This window comes from Mchenga conophoros, linkage group LG22, assembly GCF_057382185.1.
Source record: "Mchenga conophoros isolate Kocher_MC1m ecotype Shallow Benthic linkage group LG22, M_conophoros_male_GT1.1, whole genome shotgun sequence".
Lineage (NCBI taxonomy): Eukaryota > Metazoa > Chordata > Actinopteri > Cichliformes > Cichlidae > Mchenga > Mchenga conophoros.
This window is the reverse complement of record NC_140546.1, coordinates 755,328-776,278: the sequence shown is the minus strand read 5'-3', so window position 1 is coordinate 776,278 and position 20,951 is coordinate 755,328. Positions and strand designations below refer to the sequence as shown.

Below are 20,951 nucleotides of genomic sequence, written 5' to 3'. Positions count from 1 at the left end.
CTTTGAAGTTAATTATGCACCAGTTAGAAAAGTGATTTAAAACCAGTAAGTATCTTACACACTGAGAAAGCACACAGGTGCAGGTCAGAAGCAGGTTTCAGGTTTATTGAATAAGTTGCCATGCAGTTAGTCAGGACGTGACAGATGGACTCTACATGATGAGAAACGGGGACACACCTCCAGTCGTCAGCTGGATCTTAACGATTCAACACATTAATGCACGTCGCTGCAGAGATGCAGACTTGGGCTACGTTCACACTGCAGGCGAAAGCGCATCAAATCCGACTTCTTTGACCCTGTGCGACGTGTATCCGATCGTAGTGTGGCAGTGTGAACGGCACAAATCCGATCTGGGTCACTTTCGTATGTGGTCCTGAATCTGATACGTATCTGATGTTTCAGAAAGCGACTGCTGTTTAATGGTCATGTCGCATTAAATACGTCTTTTACGTCACTGACACAAGACGGACGCCAATTATCAGCGCCAGAGAAGACATCGTGAACGCTTCCTGGCCATCCAGTGAAACTGTTGGGAACAATGTTGGAGAAACGTGAACATTTTCTTTGTACTGTATAATCTGCAGATTCTGACAGAAATCTGCAGCTATCCTTTGAAGCAGCGCTCCTCTGAAACAGCAATAAGGATCATTATTAGGCCAAATGTAGATAACACAATAACTTTATAACTTAAAGCAAAATTGGGAAACGTAAAGTCTGAAACAGTCAAACATACTGTTGCTCTGGGTCTAAACAGAGCGCGTTGTGTGTGACGTCTTCCTTTGCGCATGCGGCTGCTTTCAGGGTTCACACTAGAGCGCGTTTGCTGTCACATTTTATTTGTAGTGTGAACAAGCAGACAAAGAAATCGGATTTGATCCAAAAATCAGAATTGAGCTGTAAGACCTGCAGAGTGAACGTAGCCTAACAACAGCTGCAGGAGAGGGCCAATAGTGTTTGAGTGCCCAATCACCAGGAGTACATAAAGTCAACCTCATGATTCAGTGGCTTCATGGACCCCACCGCTCTCGTTTATTTACACTAATCTTCATATAAAAGTGCTTTTCCACATAATCCGACTTCATAAGCACGCGGTATGATTTGGGGTAAATGACTTGTTGATCTCACGCGTCCTCCTCCCGTCTCCTGAGATGATGCTGTTTGTGAATTACCTCAGAAATCACTCAAAGTGTTTTCATATAATGTTTCTTCACACAGTGAAAAGTATCGTTGACCGTGACGTTAGCGTCGTTAGCATTTCCCATAGAAATTCCTCAAAAACCAAACACTAACATGGCTGCTGTATGACTCCGTGTTTTAGTAAAATATTAACAACAAAGAATCCTCACAAACGACAGAAACGTTTCATAAATGCACTTTTTCACACTGACTGTGTTCAGAGCTGATGACAGAAAGGCAATGAGGATGTTCAGCGGCAGGGATGAGTTTCAACCATCCGTTCTCCCCACTAGCCTCCAAACTGCAACTAACCCATCATTTGGCTCGACTTTACGGGCGTCTCCAGCTTGTCAAACAGCAGTATCACTCCCCAATGATTTTACATTTTAAAGAGCCCCTCTGTAGGAGACGGGACTTGAAATGTAAATAAATGCAGATGAGCGAGGGGTACTGGAGTGTTGAAACTTGTCCCTGGAGCCGTCAAACCGAGGATATAAAAAGCACTTCTGAGGTCCCACCGTCCCTCCTGTTGCATTGATAAGTTTGTACCTTCTGTACGTCTCAAGGCATCGATTTTTCTCACGGGAAACAAACTCGGTTCGTGTACAGATTCACAAATAACGAACGACAAAGAATGCAAAGAGCGTTTGCTAATCTGGTAAACTTTAGACACAGCTGCACGTAAAATAGTGAGCTAGTTAGCAGACGGTAACGTGGCGCTGCGTTCACGACAACAGAACTGTGGTTGTCCTTTTACAGTGGTCAGAAAACTACTACAAACACTGGCTTTATTCCAGAAAGACCCAGTTCACTGTCCGCCGGCTCAGCGTCCCCCTTTTCACAGTTAAACATTCACTAATAAACAAGAATAAAAACAAAACAGAAAATAAAACTGTCATAATGTCCGAGCGTCAGGTGACCAGATTTTAGCCCCGACCTGATGTTAGCTGATTACCATTCGTGTGGAATAACTAACCAAATTGGAAAGATTTTGTGTCTTGCTACCTGCTAATAATCAAGTGCATCTGAGAGTAAAATTATATTTTAATCGTTTTAGAGGAAACTGCCACTATAACACTTCTTTCACTGAAATTAGCTCCAGCTATGTAATCAGTTAACTGCTCATCTCTACAAATGTAACGCTGCATTAGCTTACCGTTTAGCTAGCTGTAAAAATGCTTTATGTTTGATTTCAGTCATAACTGGAACTGCAGCTCAAAGCCAGCCTCCAGTGAACTGCTGCTGCCCTTAAACAGCGGGGAAAGTTGCTATTTACAGAAATGACAACTGTTAGCTAGCAAACGCTATCCGAAACGTTCTCATTTAGTGCGTCAGGTAGAGGTGCTGTGTAGAAATACACAGGAAGCCGTTTCTATGTGTAAGACGCTGAAATAAAGCCAGTGTTCCAGCATTAGAGCGACATCAGCAGCAGCTGCTAAAACCGCTAGCTTTCGCTCAACAGCGAGAACACGTCTAAAACATTCACGTGTTCAGGAAACTGATCGTCAGTCTCAAAGAACCCAAGCTCGGCGTGCACAGAACCGCCTCTTCTGACTGGCCAGCATTAACCAAGGGAATTGGGGCCAATCAGAGAGGAACACTGCTGAGCTCTTAGTACGTAAATACAGACTCACATAACAATAACGCGTTTAGTCCAAAGTGATAATAATAAGTATACTTCTCCTGATAAGAACCCTTTGGCTCAGAACGGCCACTTACTGTACACTGACATTGTCACTGTATAATTTCTAGCATGTGCACCGAGTTGACAGAAACACATGAACAACAAAACTTCAGTAACTTTTTTTCAGAAATTGAAATTGGACCTAAAAAGATGTTGTAACAAACATTAAAATAAAATAAAAAAAAATTCACCAGACACTCGTCACATTGATAAAGGTTTAGTATTTTCTTACACTAACAAGACAAAACTGTTTTATAAAAGCTCTCAAAGGCAACTTACTGTGTTTTTTGTGCTGATGCTAGTTGGTCAAAGGTTTAAACGGAAAGTGCAGTTCAGAAGAAAGTGCTGCCCCTCTACAGACTACTGCAAGTCAGCCAATCAGACGAAAGTAGGCTTATAGAGAGACAGCAACTAAAATGGCGTGTTTGTTATCTTGTTACAAAACGTACTTATTTTAGAGAGGAATAAATAAAAAAAAGTAACTTGGCGAAAAGTTTTAGCCAAGACACTGTCAGGTTAATTGCCAACAAACTGCAATGAGGGAAGAATCAACTTAAGTGTATAATAAACGTATACTCTCTGCTGCTAGTAGTTTAGTGGTTATTAGCTAGTGAGAGAGCATAAGCTGTATACTACAGCAGTGAAAGAGTAATGTTATTAGGAAATGAGGACAGGACTCATTTATTTCTTTGATTAGCCTTAGCTAGGTGACCGTAGCTCAGGGGGTTGGGAATCGCACCTGTAACCGGAAGGTCGCCGGTTCGATCCCTGGGCTCTCTGTCCTGGTCATTGTGTCCTTGGGCAAGACACTTTACCCTACTTGCCTACTGGTGTTGGCCAGAGGGGCCGATGGCGCGATATGGCAGCCTGGCTTCTGTCAGTCTGCCCCAGGGCAGCTGTGGCTACACCTGTAGCTGCCTCCACCAGTGTGTGAATGTGAGAGTGAATGAATAGTGGCATTGTAAAGCGCTTTGGGTGCCTTGAAAAGCGCTATATAAATCCAATCCATTATTAGGTATTAATTTTGTTAGCTAGTACAGGAACATTAGCTTAAAAAGACATCTCCCCTAGTAATTAAAAAATAATAATGTAGTTTATTATAGTAATGGCCATATTTCTAATAAATATTCTGGACTTTGCTCCTCCACAGTCTGTGAGTAATTCTCCATTAGCATAGCTAGCATGACAGTGACTCTGTTAAAAACCAAACAGCTAAATAGATATTTGGGAAAGAAAAATGAGCTAAAGTGGTAAAATAACAGTTTAGGAAAAAGTGAAATACAATGAAATAAAACAGGAAAATGAGCAGCAGTGGTCACTGGCTCAGGCTAATGGACGTTCAGGACAAAAGAATTTGAGCTTGCCCAAACCTCGACGCACTTACAGTTGCTAAAAATGTCGGGACAAGGCTGACGATGAGCTGTGAGAAATGTCTGGTGAAAACAGGAATGCTGCTGGAAGATAAAGCGATAATCTGTAAAGGAGGGTGGATACGTCAGCCTTTCTGTGAGCGTGCCGAGAACGCTGAGTTCACGTTGTGCTTTTTCCTCGTAGCCATTCTGATTCGGAGAGCAAACTCCTTCGACCTCTGCTGGTGTTCGCGTCCACTCGGACTTCATTTAAACGTCAAGAGAAGGTTCGTGCCGACCCAGTCAGACGCGTCCTCGGGCTCACCCTCGAGTTACTGCAGATTTCTCCTCTGAGTCCACTTTAAACTACGACAAGTTGGGAGGAAAAAGAGGGCGCCTTCTGGAATCTCGGGCTTACGATTACGAGACTTTTATCTTTGGAAAAGGAGCTTCTGTAATTACAGGATGTTTGCTGGAAAGCACAAAACGCCTTTCTCAGACGTTTTCCTGTCAACAGACGTGGAATCGGAAACATTGAGCTGTTTTTAGCTGAGGGATGGGTGAAGTAGTGGTGGTTGTGTCTGTAAACGCTCTGCTGCTGGGCAGTTTAGTAGTGATTATGAGCTGGTTAATAAAGTCGACAGCAGTGACGAGTTCACGCATTTCCGTGTGACGAGCAGCAGGAAGTCGAATCTGCCGTGCTGTCGCTTCGATTAGCTGCAGATGTAAATCCATAAACGATGTGATGAAGTGGTTTCCGTCTCTATCGAGTCTTCCAGCAGCCGCTTCGACCCCGATGACGGTGACGAGGCGGCTCCATCGAATCCAATCAGGCGGCGGCGCAGCGAAACGTCTGCCGGCTCCGGCCACCGCCGTCGCTCAGTCCAGACGGGTCACATGATGCCGTTGGTGACATACTGGAAGGAGTCGTAGAGTTTGGTGGTGATGGAGCGCACGGACCCGTCCACGAGCTGCTCCACCAGCAGCTGCAGCTGCTCCTCTGTCAGAGACATGTGGAAACGGTCCTTCAGGCTACGGATGGTGCTCGAGCCGTGGAAGCACGGCAGGTGGGAACCTGTGGGGTTAAAATAAGAGTGCACAACAACTTTGTTAACAGCTGACTGGCAAACACGTCCTTAAACCCACACCGGTCAATTCGTGCACTCTGGACCTCCACCCGAGTCGCCGACAGCGCTACGATGTGACGCAGGAATGAGTTTGTTGTTGCAGCTTCACTGCGAGGGTTATAGGGGCCAATAAGAGAACTCCTTAACCTTTGTCTTGCCGGGCTGCTGTGACGCAGTGTTGGCAGTTTCCGTAATGACTCTAATATCACTGAATAGTGAAATTTGCAAAAACCGGCTGTAGGCTGCAGCTGCTAGCTGTCTGCTAGCTTGGCCTCTGCTGCCTGGAGTTAGGTGGAGTGTGACTCGCTGCATCATCTGCACAAACTCAAACATGAACTTTTGTTCTGGATAATAAAAAGTTTGGAGTTTTCAGCAGGGACGAACTTTGTGGCCGGACCTGTTCCCTGATGATGTGGAACAGAAAGTATCCCCGTCCTACAGACTAAGACTGTCTGCGACTCGTACTTACAGCTGTAAATACGGGGTTAGGCTTAGGCCGCGCGTGTGTGCCGTTTTCAGCTGTAAGAAAGGCGCAATGGTGTTACCTTGCTGCATGATCTCCACGATCTGCAGCACCTTCTCCATGTGCTTCCTGGCTGCGATGAGACCCTGAAGCATCAGCATCTTGTAGTAGTTGAACATATCTCCGTTCAGCCCACCCATCACCTGAAACACAGCAAACACCGGGCATCAGGACAGCCACCATGCTAAACTCCACAGGAAGCTTTTCTTCCACCAAAATAAAAGCTTCTGTCATCAGGAGCCATGAAACCCCGATTTCTAGAGTCCTTCAGCGATCCACGCGTGAATCAAACAGAAATTCATCCAAATCAAAACTAAACCTCTGCAGCGCCCGGCTGAGAAACCACGACCGAGCCGGCTGTGACCGGCGGTGCTGAGGGCTCAATGCTGAACAGAACATGTGGGATCTCCTGATCCTGCTGCTGACAGCTGTCGGACACCAGAAAGGATCCTTAGCAACTTTGAAGTTCCAAAAACAAAATGAACGATTCATCTACGAGTCAGCAGAGAGTCGGCTTTGAGTGGCTAAAAATCCCATCCAGACGTGCAGGGCAGCCCTCTATCTGCGTGCTGGTCTGTTCTCAGTGACAGGTAAATATCAGGAGACTACACCTGAGCCCAAAATTGTGATCAACCTCTGCCCGGGATCATCTCCCTCCAACACATCCTCAGGCTGTTTCTACTCACGTCCACGAACTCCGAGGTCAGCTTAAAGGCAGATGTCTCGAAGCCGAGGTTGCGAGGAGAGCTGGAGAGGATGAAGCCAAAGTCGATGTGGATGATGTGGCCCTCGGAGTCCAGCAGGATGTTCCCGTTGTGCCTGTGGGGATCAGACGAGGTGTTACCGAACGATTGGCATGTAGGATTCTCTACATGCTGCAGAGCTAAGCAAGGAAATTCTTACCTTCTCTACACACAAATAAATCAAATATATACAAAAGTCACACTTTTTAAAAAAAGCATAGAAAAATAGAGCAAGCACTGTATAGGAAAGAGCTGAGAGTGGTCAGAAAGTAGAGTCTGCAGGATTTCAATGTAGATGTACAGGTGACTGCAGTGTGTGCTGTGGGGGGAGGGGGTGCCTCTTTAGGACCCCGTTGTTATAAGGCGTCCCCTCCAGTGATGGGAAAGCAATCCCACACATGGACCGTGATGCTGTAATGACAGCCTGTAGAGCCTGCTGTCCCGCCCTGGTGGTGCAGTTCCCATAACACATGATGGATAGATGGATGTGTAGCTGTATAGGTGTATAGGTGGATGTATAACTGTATAGGTGGATGTATAACTGTATAGATGGATGTATAGGTGTATAGGTGTATAGGTGGATGTACAGGTGTATAGGTGGATGTATAGGTGTATAGGTTTATAGGTGGATGTACAGGTGTATAGGTGGATGTATAACTGTATAGATGGATGTATAGCTGTATAGGTGTATAGATGGATGTATAACTGTATAGGTGGATGTATAACTGTACAGGTGTATAGGTGGATGTATAACTGTACAGGTGTATAGGTGGATGTATAGCTGTATAGGTGTATAGATGGATGTATAACTGTATAGATGGATGTATAACTGTATAGGTGGATGTATAACTGTACAGGTGTATAGGTGGATGTATAAATGTACAGGTGTATAGGTGGATGTATAACTGTATAGGTGGATGTATAACTGTACAGGTGTATAGGTGGATGTATAACTGTATAGGTGTTTAGATGGATGCATAGGTGGATGTACAGGTGTACAGGTGGATGTACAGGTGTATAGGTGGATGTATAACTGTATAGATGGATGTATAGGTGTATAGGTGTATAGATGGATGTACAGGTGTACAGGTGGATGTATAACTGTATAGATGGATGTATAGGTGTATAGGTGTATAGATGGATGTACAGGTGTACAGGTGGATGTATAACTGTATAGATGGATGTATAGGTGTATAGGTGTATAGATGGATGTACAGGTGTACAGGTGGATGTATAACTGTATAGGTGTATAGATGGATGTACAGGTGTACAGGTGGATGTATAACTGTATAGGTGTATAGATGGATGCATAGGTGGATGTATAGGAGTATAGATGGATGCATAGGTGGATGTACAGGTGTACAGGTGGATGTACAGGTGTATAAGATAAGATAAGATAAGATAACCTTTATTAGTCCCACACGTGGGAAATTTGTTTTGTCACAGCAGGAAGTGGACAGTGCAAAAGTTATGACGCAAAAATTAGAATACAATAAGAATAAATACAGTACACAGCTGTACAGAATAGAATAAAATAATATACTATATACAGTAGAATAAAATAAATATACAATAAGATAAAAATAGAATACGAATGCTATATACAACTGAGTAAAAATACAACGATGCCAGAAAAGATTATTGCACTTAGTGTTATTGCACATGTGTGGATGTGTGTGTTTGTTCAGTTAAAGTCTTTGTTGTGGAGTCTGACAGCAGTGGGGAGGAAAGACCTGTGAAATCTCTCCGTCCCACACCGTGGGTGCCGCAGTCTCCCACTGAAGGAGCTGCTCAGTGCTGTCACAGTCTGCTGCATGGGCTGGGAGACGTTGTCCATCAGGGATGACAGCTTAGCCGCCATTCTCCTGTCACTCACCACCTCCACTGGGTCCAGAGGGCATCCTAGAACAGAGCTGGCCCTTCGGATCACCCTGTTCAGTCTCTTCCTGTCCCCAGCAGAGATGCTGCCGCCCCAGCAGACCACACCATAAAAGATAGCAGAAGCCACCACAGAGTCATAGAAGGTCTTCAGGAGTGGGCCCTCCACTCCAAACGACCTGAGTCTCCGCAGCAGGTACAGCCTGCTCTGCCCTTTCCTGTAGAGGGCGTCTGAGTTATGAGTCCAGTCCAGTCTGTTGTTCAGATGAACACCAAGGTACCTGTAGCTGTCCACAGCCTCAATGTCCATACCCTGGATGTTCAGTGGTTGCAGTGGAGAATGCTTGTGCCTGCGGAAGTCTACCACCAGTTCCTTGGTTTTACTGGCGTTGATCTGGAGGTAGTTCAGCTGGCACCAGTCCACAAAGTCTTGAGTCAGACCTCTGTACTCCTTGTCGTCCCCATCAGTGATGAGGCCGACTATTGCAGAGTCATCAGAGAACTTCTGCAGGAAGCACTGGGTGGAATTGTGGGAGAAGTCTGCAGTGTAGATGGTGAAGAGGAACGGAGCCAGAACCGTTCCCTGTGGGGCCCCCGTACTGCAGACGACCCTGTCCGACACACAGCCCTGAGTCCTCACATACTGTGGTCGGTCGGTGAGGTAGTCCAGGATCCAGGTAGTGAGGTGATGGTCCACTCCAGAGTTCACCAGCTTGTCCTTCAGAACCGAGGGAAGAATAGTGTTGAAGGCACTGGAGAAATCAAAGAACATGATTCTCACAGTGCTTCCAGCGGTCTCCAGGTGAGCGAGGGAACGATGTAGGAGGTGAATGACGGCATCATCCGCTCCAATGCCAGGCTGGTAGGCAAACTGAAGTGGGTCCAGTGATGAGCTTATTAGGCGCCGAAGCTGAGCCAGGACCAACCGCTCCAGGGTCTTCATCAGGTGGGATGTCAGAGCCACCGGCCTGTAGCTGTTGAGGTCCTTGGGGCGTGAAGTCTTTGGCACTGGTACAACACAGGAGGTTTTCCAGAGCTGTGGGACTCTTCCCAACCTCAGGCTCAGGCTGAAGAGGTGCTCCATCACCCCACACAGTTGGTCTGCGCAGGACCTGACGACCCTCGAGCTGATGCCATCTGGACCCGCTGCCTTCTTGCCATTAATCCTCCTCAGTTCCCTCCTAACCTGGGTGGTTGAGAGAGACAGGCTGGAGCCTTGTGTTGAGTGTGTATTGGATGCTGTTGTTGGGGGTCGGGGGGAGTGAGCAGGGTGAATAGAGGAGGTGTGAAGTGTCTGAGGTGGAACAGCAGCAGTGGGGGTGGGTGAGTCTGCAGCTGATGTTGCAGACTGCCTCATGGCTGAATGAAATCTGTTGAAGAAATGATTCAGTTCATTTGCCCATCTCACATCCCTCCCAGGCAGAGAGTTCTGCTGTTTGTGGCCCGAGATGGTTCTGAGGCCTCTCCAGACTTCACCAACGTTGTTTTGCTGAAGCTGGTTCTCCATCTTCTGCCTGTAGCTGTCCTTCCCATTCCTTATCAGTCCCCTCAACTCTCTCTGCACCCTTTTCAACTCCTCTTTGTCTTTGGATTTGAAGGCCCTCCTCTTCTGCTTGAGGACAGCTTTAATTTCTGGGGTAATCCAAGGTTTGTTGTTGGAGAAACACCGTACAGTCCTGGTAGGTACGGTGTTATCCACACAGAAATTAATATAGTCAGTAATGCATGTAGTAAGGCTGTCGATGTCCTCTCCATGGTCGTCACAGATCACCTCCCACACAGTCGACTCAAAACAGTCCTTAAGAGCCTCCTCGCTCTCCTCTGACCATCTCTGCACTGTGCAGGTGGCTGGTGGCTCCCTGCGCACTAAGGGCTCATACACAGGGACAAGGTGCACCAGGTTGTGATCAGATCTGCCCAGGGGAGGGAGAGGTGATGAACTGTATGCCTCTTCTGCATTGGCATACAGTAAGTCCAGTGTTTTATTGTCTCTGGTTGAGCAGGTCACATACTGGGTGAAGGTGGGCAGTGTGGAGTCCAGTGAGGCATGATTGAAGTCCCCTGATATTATGAGAAGGGCTCTCGGAGATTGTGTTTGCAGTCTGCTGACCACTGAGTGGAGAGTGTCACAGGCTGCATCCGCGTTGGCCGAGGGGGGGACATACGCTGTTATTGCGATAACATGCGAGAACTCCCGGGGCAGGTAGTACGGACGCATGCTAACGGCTAACAGCTCAATGTCTCTGCTGCAGAGTTGTTCTTTCACAGTGATGTGCCCAGGGTTACACCATCTGTCATTCACAAAAACTGCCAGTCCCCCTCCTTTCCTCTTACCGCTGTCTCTGGTCCTGTCCGCTCGCAGCAGCTGGAATCCCGGTAGTGTCACGCTTGTGTCCGGAGTTAGCGGTGTTAGCCACGACTCCGTTAGCATCATGATGCTACATTGCCGGTACTCCCTCTGTGACCAGGTTAGCGACGTGAGCTCATCCATCTTATTGGGCAAAGATCTTACGTTTCCAATAATTACAGAAGGAAGAGATGGTCGATAACGTCTCCTTCTCGGGCGACGGCGCTCCTTCCCAGCACGACACCCCCGTCTTTTCCTCCTCAGCTCGCTGGGAATGTCGGGTCTGTCCGCCGGCAGTACCGCTGTGGGACGCAGCGCTAACAGCTGATCCTTACTGTAAACAAAGGATCCCTGCTCTGGGTCCCCAGACACGCGTGAAAAAAGTAGAAATAAACTAAGAAAAACGACCAGAACTAGCACAAAACGGTAGAACATGGTTGCAGAGTCTAATTACTGATACGTTAGTTATAAAAAATTACGAGAAGAAAAGATAAGAAAGAAAGAAACTCAGAATGAGCAGAGCTGCTGTAACAGGCTGCCGCACACGGGGGGCGCCGGAAGTATAGGTGGATGTATAACTGTATAGGTGTATAGGTGGATGTATAGGTGGATGTACAGGTGTATAGGTGGATGTATAGGTGGATGTACAGGTGTATAGGTGGATGTACAGGTGTATAGGTGGATGTACAGGTGGATGTACAGGTGTACAGGTGGATGTATAACTGTATAGGTGTATAGGTGGATGTATAACTGTATAGGTGTACAGGTGGATGTATAACTGTATAGGTGTATAGGTGGATGTACAGGTGTACAGGTGGATGTATAGAGGGCTGCATTGACAGTCTTCAGTAGAACGGTTCTGATGATATGCAAACTGCAGGGATGTAAAGGACCTGGAAGGTTTCTTTATGTTTCTTTATTAGATGTTCAGGGCTTTCGGGGCTTAGTCCTCGTCAGGACCTTGCGGTAGAATTGCTCAATGTTGGTTGGTGTTAAGGGTGTTAAAGCAAGCGTGGAGCTCTTTCAGCTCATCTGGTAGTGCACTATCGCTGGCTTTTTTGCAGCATTTAATGGGGCAATATTCTCAATGCATGTGCTGAGGTTGCTAGTAATCACTGATGTAAAGTCCTCCGAATCCACAGACCCGTCCTCACTCAAGGCAGCAGTCTTAACCTCATCAGCAGGGATAACGGTCACTGTTTAACTTTTATGAATGTCTCACCTGTCTTTGACCTGCAGCAGGTAGCAGATGAGGCTGTAGCCGGCGCAGCTCTGCACGAAGTTCCTCTGAGCGGTGAGGAAGGCCTCTGTGGTGAAGCTGCCGTGTTCCTGCAGGAAGTAGTCAAGCAGCGACAGCTGACTCTGCTTCCTCACCTGGAGGACACACACACGAAAACTGCGTTTCAGTCTCATAGACAAAGACAACTAACTTTCCCAGAATCCCCTGTGTACCTGGTGCAGGGAGACGGCGTTGAGGACGGGCTCGATCATCCCGCTGTCTGAAGACATGACGAGGATTTTGTAGGGTTTGATCCACAGAGGAACGCGCTCCTGCTGCCAGATGGACTGACCAAGGAAACAGACTCGGCTTCAACATGGAAGCAGTTTAACCACACGGAGACTGCGTCTGTATCTGCATCTGTACCGTTGTGTGCATGTGTCTGTACTGCGTCTGTACCTGCAGCTGTCTGAGGACCTGATAGGCCAGCAGCTCCTGCCTCAGATCGTCCCCACACTTCACGATGACCGACAGCAGCCTCCAGGTGTGCAGGTGGCCGTACGGAGACGCCTCTCGGATCCGCCTGAACACAAACGGCGTTAGCGCGAGGAAGACGTTGTGGAGCGTTCCCCTGCTCGGCTTCACAAACCCACCTGACTTTCTCCTCCCAGGGCTCTTTGAGGGCAACAGCCGACGGGTCCTCGGGGTCCCTCCTGAATGCGGTGGGAGTGTGAGCAAGGTTCTCCGATAGCCGCCGTCTGAAAAACAAACCAGGTCGGAACGTCACGGCAGAACGCACAGCTGAAGATCGAAGCTTCACGGGACTGCTCAGGCCATTTCATCCTCAGAAAGAAGAGTTCCTGAACGTGCTGCTCTTCAGAGATCTACACTCCTGGACAGTGACAACAACTCATCATAATTACATCTGCACACCAGGTGATGTTGGTGTCCTATCAATATGGCAACTACAAAGAAAGCTTCTATGGGGAAACTAATAACTAACAAAAAGGTCCAGTCTATGTAGGTGCGGTTCCTTTATTGTTTTAATTACTTTAAAAACAACTTCAGATCACATTTTGTTGCTGGTAGTTATTTTTGAACGCAGCTCAATATTCCTGTGGAGCTCCTTTATAGCTTGAATTTACTGAAACTACAAACACATAATTGTAGTGTGGAGGGGTGTGGTCTGTGGCTCAGCTTCTAGGGAGGGGTGGTGTTCAGTGGGCGAGGCTGCTCAGAGGCTCCTGTTTGAGCAGCACGCCAAGGCCTAAAGGGGGGAGGAGCTGAGAGCAGAAAGCTGCAAGTGAGCGGGCATCAGCAACAGTGAGACCGCGGCCGCCAACAGCCTGGAAACGCTAAATTGTAAACATGAAGCGCCGACATGCACGTTGGCGTCGTGCTGGGCAGAACCAACACTAGCTTGTGTTACACGTAGCTTACCACGGGTAACACGGCGTAATATTTCGTTTGAACTGCCCTGAAACAGCACTGGTGTTCCCACGTTTCTGCTTCTAACCTCCGCCTGTGGAGGGTAACCCGCTGTTTACCTGATGTCTCCGGCGGCGATGAACACCGGCTCTTTGCTCTCCAGACTCGTGATGCTGTCGACTGAAAACTGACTGATGTTGTCGCTGCTGCTGGTCTGAGCCTCCATCTGCAAACACATGCTTGTTACTGTGCTTCGGGAGGACAGAGTACACAGGGTTACTGCAGGCAGTATGCCGACGCTTTCACATACCTCCACCTGCAGCTGCCCGATATCATCGGTGGCCCACGCCTCGTCGTCGTTGTCGTAGTTTGGGACGGTGGAGAAACTTCCCGTTCTGTGTTCCGATGTCATACCACTGCTGCCATTAGCTGCGGTGCTGCAGTCCAGGTTCTCCGCGGAGCGGGCCGAGCGTATCCGCGTCTCTGGGATGCGAACGGGAACGGGAGACGTCTCGAAGCTGTCGCAGTCCAACACCTCCACGTAGATGATGTATGGAGCCTAAAGGAGGAGAAGGAGCAGCAGTCAGAGGACATTGGACAGATGTTCTCTGGCACATGTGGCGGGTACACCGGAGGTCACCTTGTCCTTGGAGTTTAGGACCACGGCCTGCGTGTGGGGGACCCTGCAGACGTGGTGCTGGTGCTCGGCGGTGGGCAGCCACACTCGGGCCGGCAGCTTGTGGTTGAGCAGCGACAGCTCGGAGATCAGACGCTGGGTCTTCTGCTCTTTGGTGGGCAGCGTGGCGAGACGCTTCCCGATGCACAGCAGAGACTTGATGAACTCCCTCTGAGGACGGAGACGCTCGGGCTGCAGACGCACGAAACACCCACAGAGAGTCATAGTTTCTAACCACACACACACGTTCCCTGATGCTCCGCCCACAGAGGCATGTGAGTGACTCATCGATAGCTCGAATGGGCCGTTTAACCCTTTAAAGCCAGTAGGAGCGGGCACGCGCCGTTTTGCACAACTATTTTTAAATCCCTGTAGAATCTGAACCGTGTAAGCTAGCGCAATAATTTGTTTTGCATATGAAACCGGAGGAGTTGTTCTTACATCTGATGCCATCAGCTTGTCCTCGGTCACGGTTGCCTTCCACATATAGCTTTGCAAAAATTGCATAAAAAGCTCTTGCAGGAACAAAAACGTAATATTCCAGAAACACACTTTGCCGATCCGATCAGCTGTTCGTAACACTTCCCACATTGAAACAGTCGTCAGCGCGAACGATCGCATGTCCGCCATTACCTGCACGAAACCGGAAGTGACGTCATTTTTGCGGAAAATGTAGTTTTTAACTTGTAGGCCTTGAAAGCCTATACTGGTGTTTTTAAAAGTCATGTTTGATTTTATGCTTTTCTGAATAGCCTTTGACTCTAGAGCAGCAGTGTCCAACTCCAGGGCTCGGGGGCCGGTGTCCTGCAGGTTTTAGATGTGTCCTTGATCCAACACCGCTGTCGACCTCCTCAACAGGAGGTTCTCCAGAGGCCTGGTAATAAACTAATCATGTGATTCAGGTGTGTTGACCCAGGGTGAGATCTAAAACCTGCACGACACCAGCCCCTGGAGGCCTGGAGCTGCCCACCCCTGCTCTAGAGGAACGGCACCACCCGAGAGAATCTCTGGCTCACCTCTTCGTGGACCGCCTCCACTTTTGGGTTACTGCCAGTCCGTCGGAGACCAGCACCAGGTCCATTGCTCGCCATGGTGGCATCCGACTTGGATCTCTGGTGGGTCCTCCTGGACGGGGAAACAAACACCTCGGCTTGTCCCTGTCCAGGGCCAAACATGGAAGAGGCCTCGGCGTTGCTGCCATCGTGTCTGTGATGGCGATGGCGACGGTGAGACGGCGAGGATGCGGGGCTGTCAGATGGGGCGGGGTTGAGCTCGTCGGACAAGATGAGCTTTCGGAGTTTGGTTCCTCTGGAGTGGCGCTGGGTGGAGATATGCATGTCGGAGGAGTAGGCACCGAGCAGCCAGGCAGAGAGCAGCGAGAATGTGATGCTGGCGCTGCAGCGGTGGATCTGCCGGACACAAACACCTGCGTGAGAACCCCCCGACTGTGACACAGCGGGTCACCGACCCGTTCTCTAGCTAACGTTAGCTGAGCTAGCTTAAACTTAGGGACTCACCAGGTACGGTCGGATGGCGTCGCCCACCTCTGTGTCCATGTGCACGTACATGTTGAGCAGCTGCGGCAGGTAGAAATCGACCTCGCTGTCCGGGAAGCTGAAGAGGCGGTTCCCGATGTACGCCTGCACACCCGGCTCCTTTGACTTGTACAGGTAGGAAATCGCCATGGAGACGTCAAACAGCTTGGACTCGAACAGGCGCAGCAGCCACGACTGCTTTGATGACGACGGTGGCGAGAAAGGTTCTGGCCGAGCCGAAGGACGCGGGTCGGGCTGGGACGGCGTGTCAGTGTCTTCCTCATCTTCCTCTTTGATGGAGCCGGCATCTGGGCTGATGAGCTGGGTCACGGCGCCGCGCTCTGCCACATCTGCTGGGTGCTGCCGCTGATCATCCTGCAGTTTGACTTTAAGGAGCACTTCCTGGCACGCCTTCAGCGCCACCTCCGGGTCGATGACTGGAACAGCAGAACAGAGAAATCGATCAAAACTGGCGGAGGATGTAGAGGTGTAGCAACTGTGGCCCCACCCACACCTCGCTCCAGATTCATCCTAAGCAGTGAATATTTTGGAAAACAGTTTCCTCTCCTTGTTACCTTGCTCGACACCTAGGTCCATCTCCATGGCGTCCTCTGAGATGACGTCCAGCGGAGGACTTGGTCCTCGCTGGTCGCCGCCACCGCTCGACGTGCCTCCGCTGCCGATGCCCTCGCTGGCGCTGCTGCTACCGAGGCTGCAGGTGCTGCCGATGCTCCCACTAGGGGAGGAGCTGCGGGGGCTGGCGCTGGGAGAGGAGGCCTGATCCCCGTGGGTGGGCGGAGGCAGCTGCAGCTGAGGGCGAGCGTGACGGTGATGATGATGGTGATGGTGAGTGAGGAAGTCTGAGGAACTCTCAGAGCAGGAGGATGAGGAAGAGGAGGCGCTGGAGGGGGAGGAGGGGCAGGAGAACGTGGTAGGAGAGGAGGACGAGGCGGGGGGAGGGGGTTGCGCAGAGTGGGAAAGGCGGAGCGAGCGCACAGCCGGGGACCCTTCGGCGTCGGCCATTTTGGAAGAGGAGTCCTACAGAGAGACAGAGAGAGCACGAGTCACATGACACAGCTGAGAGGATTCGAGGTCGCCCCTCCCCCTACCTGTTTACCCCCCAACACACACAGCGAGGATGAGGTCACATGACTCCTCCTGGCTTCAGCTTGTCATACTTCCTGTTTTACAGGAATTCAATTTTATTTATATGGCGTCAGATCACAACAACAGTCGCCTCAAGGCGAAAAGTTTGTATAATTATTTATCCTTGTTGTGCAAACAAGCAAAACTTAATAAATGTAGTTTGAAAAGTAACAAACCTGAAAAGAAACACTGGGAACGACACACACGAGGACACAGATACAGAGATGCTCCAGGTAAACAACCAACAGGTGTGTCTCACCTGCTCCTCCCTCTCCGTTCCCCTCTCTCTCTCTCCCTCTCCGTTCCCCTCTCTCTCTCTCCCTCTCCCCCTCCGTTCCCCTCTCTCTCTCTCCCTCTCTCTCTCTCTCTCTCTCTCTCTCCGTTCCCCTCTCTCTCTCTCTCTCTCTCTCTCTCCCTCTCCGTTCCCCTCTCTCTCTCTCTCCCCCTCCCTCTCCGTTCCTCTCTCTCTCTCTCCCCCTCCCTCTCCGTTCCTCTCTCTCTCTCTCCCCCTCCCTCTCCGTTCCCCTCTCCCTCTCTCTCTCCCTCTCCGTTCCCCTCTCTCTCTCTCTCTCTCTCTCTCCCTCCCCCCTCTCTCTCTCTCTCTCCCTCTCCCTCTCCGTTCCCCTCTCTCTCTCTCTCTCCCTCTCCGTTCCCCTCTCTCTCTCTCTCTCTCCCTCTCCGTTCCCCTCTCTCTCCGTTCCCCTCTCTCTCCGTTCCCCCCTCTCTCTCTCTCTCTCTCTCTCTCCCTCCCTCCCCCCTCTCTCTCTCTCTTCCTCTCTGTGCTGACAATCAAGCCAAACACCAACATCATCAAATCTACAGTGGAAACCAGATATTTACTCTTCAGATAAAAACACTTTTTTAATTGTAACATCAAATCAGACTAAATGTTTATTTTTTAGATAAATATAAAAACATATTTGTTAACTTTAAGAGTAAAGAGAGAAACTGTCTGTATTTCTTGTAAATGGCACCAAATTGTATTCAAACTGAGCCACACTTATGGAGCTCCATGATTCTCTTCCTGGTGTTTTGTTGACATCTCCTGATGTTCCCATGTCACAGAAACAGCCTCTGTGTTTTGTCTTATATGCGTCCACAGCTGTGCCACCAGTTTACTCACATGGACTCTACGAACCAATCAGAAGCTTCTTCAGCTCAGAATGGAATCGTCTGGAGTTTCTTATTAATTAACAATAAACTTAGTGTATATGTGCTCCTACATTTGATGAAAGTGATAAAAATAGAAGCTCTGTCTCTCTTTATTCTGACATTTAACTCATTCAAAAGATATTTCAATATTTATTTATCCAAAACAAAACAAGTTTAAATTGGTGTTTAACAGTAAAAACAGTGTTTGTACTATCTGGTTTCAACTATGAATATACTGTGTATTAAAAATGCTCTTGTTTTTCATAGAAATATAAGAACACACAAAGCATAATGTATAAGAAAGAAGCCTCTAATGTCCATCTACATCAGTACATAACTGAAACCGATGTTGTGCTTTATTTAGCCGTGTAGGGTAACAACTGAATATAAGATATAATATAAGACACATGTGAGCTGAGACTCTCTAAAGAAGCAGCATTGTTGTTGTTCGGCTTTTCATTTCGCCATTTGTTGATTCACTCAAAGAACAAGTAACGTAATATGGGTCAAGTGATCAGTTTGACATCAATCTTTCGTGATTCGCCGTCATATTTACATTATTTGTACAGTACGAATGATTTGCTTTGGTACCTGCTCAAACTTAAGCTCTCCTCTGTCTGCAGCAAACTGGCAGGCAGCAGCTTCTCTCCCCTCGCTCACAGGCGTCAGTGCTGTGCTCAGTTGCTTAGTACCCGAGCTCGGATCATACCAAAATTAGGGGGCATTTATGCTCAGTCCTAAATTCCCACAGTGTGCGCTATGTGCTTCGAATATTGTGTGTAGTTTTTGTTTTATACAGTTGTCAGTCAGGCATCCAACTATGAAAAAAATTACACTCCTAAAGACCCCGGGCTTCTGAAAAAACAACCCGGGCTTAGGCCCAGTAAGCCGCCACCACCCCCGCTCCACCAATGGGCAGACCAACCCTTTAAATATCCTGTAACACTGTTCAATATTGGAGGGTAGCCAGTGCCCCCCTTGGGGACGCACCTGTACAGGGTACAGCAGGTAGACCAAAGATGCTTTAAATCATTAGTTATTATTACAGACTGGGTCTGTTCACCCTGTCGTGTCACATGCCCCGCCCCTTTCTTTGTATTAATGCAGGGCTTTTCCTTAGTGTGTGAAGCACCTCGAGACAAACTGCTGTGATTTAAACTGAATTGAAAACAGATGTGATTCTGGGCCGGAGCAGAGCGAGGAGTGACCGAACGCGTGGCCCACTGTGTGGGTTGTTGGCTGTGCGGAGCAGCGTGGGACTAAACGGAGCACGTGAAGAGTGAAAGGAGAGCAGAGCTGAAGAGGAGAAGCTGCAGGAATCGTGTCAGACGTGTTTGTCAGCCAGCTGTCAGGTTCATTTTCACATGTAGGCGATCAGCTGTTCAGTCTGTCCTACACTCACGCACATTACTTTGTTCTTCTGTTAGATGTGTTGCTGTTCTTATGTGCATTTTTTAATTTCCCTGCATTGATGTGATCTCAGTCACTGATGAACGCCCTGAGGGGTACTGCTACTCGGTACTGTGGCCTGTACTCACAGTACTGCATGTCACGGGTACTTAAATAACACCCTGTTACTGCTGACACGTCACGCACGCTCTCGGCGCACATTAAAGACTCTGTTTGGTTCGGATCGATTAATCGGGCCTCTGATGCAGAACTCAAACTGTGAAGAAGAGGAGGAGGAGAGCCGCTCCCTGCTGATGAAAACAAACCGGAGGAGGCAGCTTAAGCCCGGAGTCTAACCCGGGCCTGCCGAACCTGCTAACAGCTAGCTAACCCGAACAATAACAGAGAGGCCGAGGCGGAAAAACGAACCGAGGTCAGCAGCACCTACCCGGGTACCGAGGCGCTTTCAGCCCCCTTCAAAGCTCCGACAATCGAACTTCAGTCCGCTCCGCCCCGGGCTGTCCCGGTACGGTCCGGTTCTTTGATCCGGGTCCCGGTGCCGCGCTTAGTCCAGGATTTTAGGGTCGGTCCATCTGCTCTGGGTTTGTGGCCTGGCTCGGCTCGGCTTGCTTTAAAACTGCGGTGACGCAACATCCGTAAAGACAGAGGCTGTACATAACTGTCGGAGCTTCCGGTGGTCTTTACACAATAAAAGCACGTAGAGGAAAAAATAAAAACCAGCTGAAGACATCCGGGCCACTGACAGTAGGACAACACGGGGGACGGTGTGTTGGGGGGTGGCGCGCGGGGAGGGGCGCATGGATGGTTTGTTTTGGTCAAGGAAACTCGTCGCTTTGCCAACATTAGATGAATTAAGTTATACTTTTATACTTTTCCACTGGATTTAGCAACACGAAACTCAAAATCACTACATTATCATAAGCATCTTTGAGGGGACGACTCGAATGAGTCTTTGTGTACGAACGGAGCACATGCAGTCGGTCACACCTTCGAGCTGTGGGCCGTCACCAACCAGTCCTCACGGTGTGGAGTTAACGGGACACTTTTCTCACTTTAATGTTGGATTTTATTCCCTCCGGTAAAACATGTAGAAACAACGGTTATTACCTGTGTGTCTGTGTTAGAAATACCCCGTGACAGAGTAACATGAAACACATGTTCTTGTTTCAGTCCAGGGGTCGATGTGGACGTTGTGGAGGACTATAAATACCTCAGAGTGCACACTGATAACAAACTGGACTGGGTTAAAAACACCACTGCTCTCTGCAGGAAGGGCTCTGAGCTCCTTCATGAGTCTGTTGTGGTCAGTGCTATTCTCTATGCTGTTGCATGCTGGGACAGCAGGCTGAGGCTCGCAGATGCCAGCAGACTCAATAAACTGATCTGTAAGGTCAGTAATGCTGTGGGGTTGGAGCTGGACTCCCTTAGGGTGCTGTCGGAAAGGTGGATGTTGTCCAAGATAAGGATCCCATACACTCCATGGCCAATGAGATTACCCATAGTGCACCACTGAACGCAGTAGCGGTTTGCCCGGGGCGGCATCGTGGTGGGGGGCGGC

General features: G+C 48.9%; 1 protein-coding gene across 1 annotated transcript; it reads right to left on the bottom strand.

Annotated features, from left to right (window-relative positions):
- Positions 1 to 86: 86 nt before the first annotated feature.
- LOC146548446 (phosphatidylinositol 4-kinase beta-like) lies at positions 87 to 20,033 on the bottom strand. Its single transcript, XM_085263201.1, has 14 exons — positions 19,821 to 20,033; positions 16,261 to 16,723; positions 15,668 to 16,122; positions 15,167 to 15,559; positions 14,115 to 14,342; positions 13,785 to 14,033; positions 13,594 to 13,700; positions 12,700 to 12,804; positions 12,506 to 12,629; positions 12,280 to 12,393; positions 12,050 to 12,201; positions 6,546 to 6,678; positions 5,882 to 6,002; positions 87 to 5,284 (listed from the first exon to the last, which is right to left on the bottom strand). The coding sequence occupies exons 2-14, from the start codon at positions 16,706 to 16,708 to the stop codon at positions 5,103 to 5,105; spliced, it is 2,811 nt and encodes a 936-aa protein (XP_085119327.1). The 5' UTR covers positions 16,709 to 16,723; positions 19,821 to 20,033; the 3' UTR covers positions 87 to 5,102.
- Positions 20,034 to 20,951: the final 918 nt, after the last annotated feature.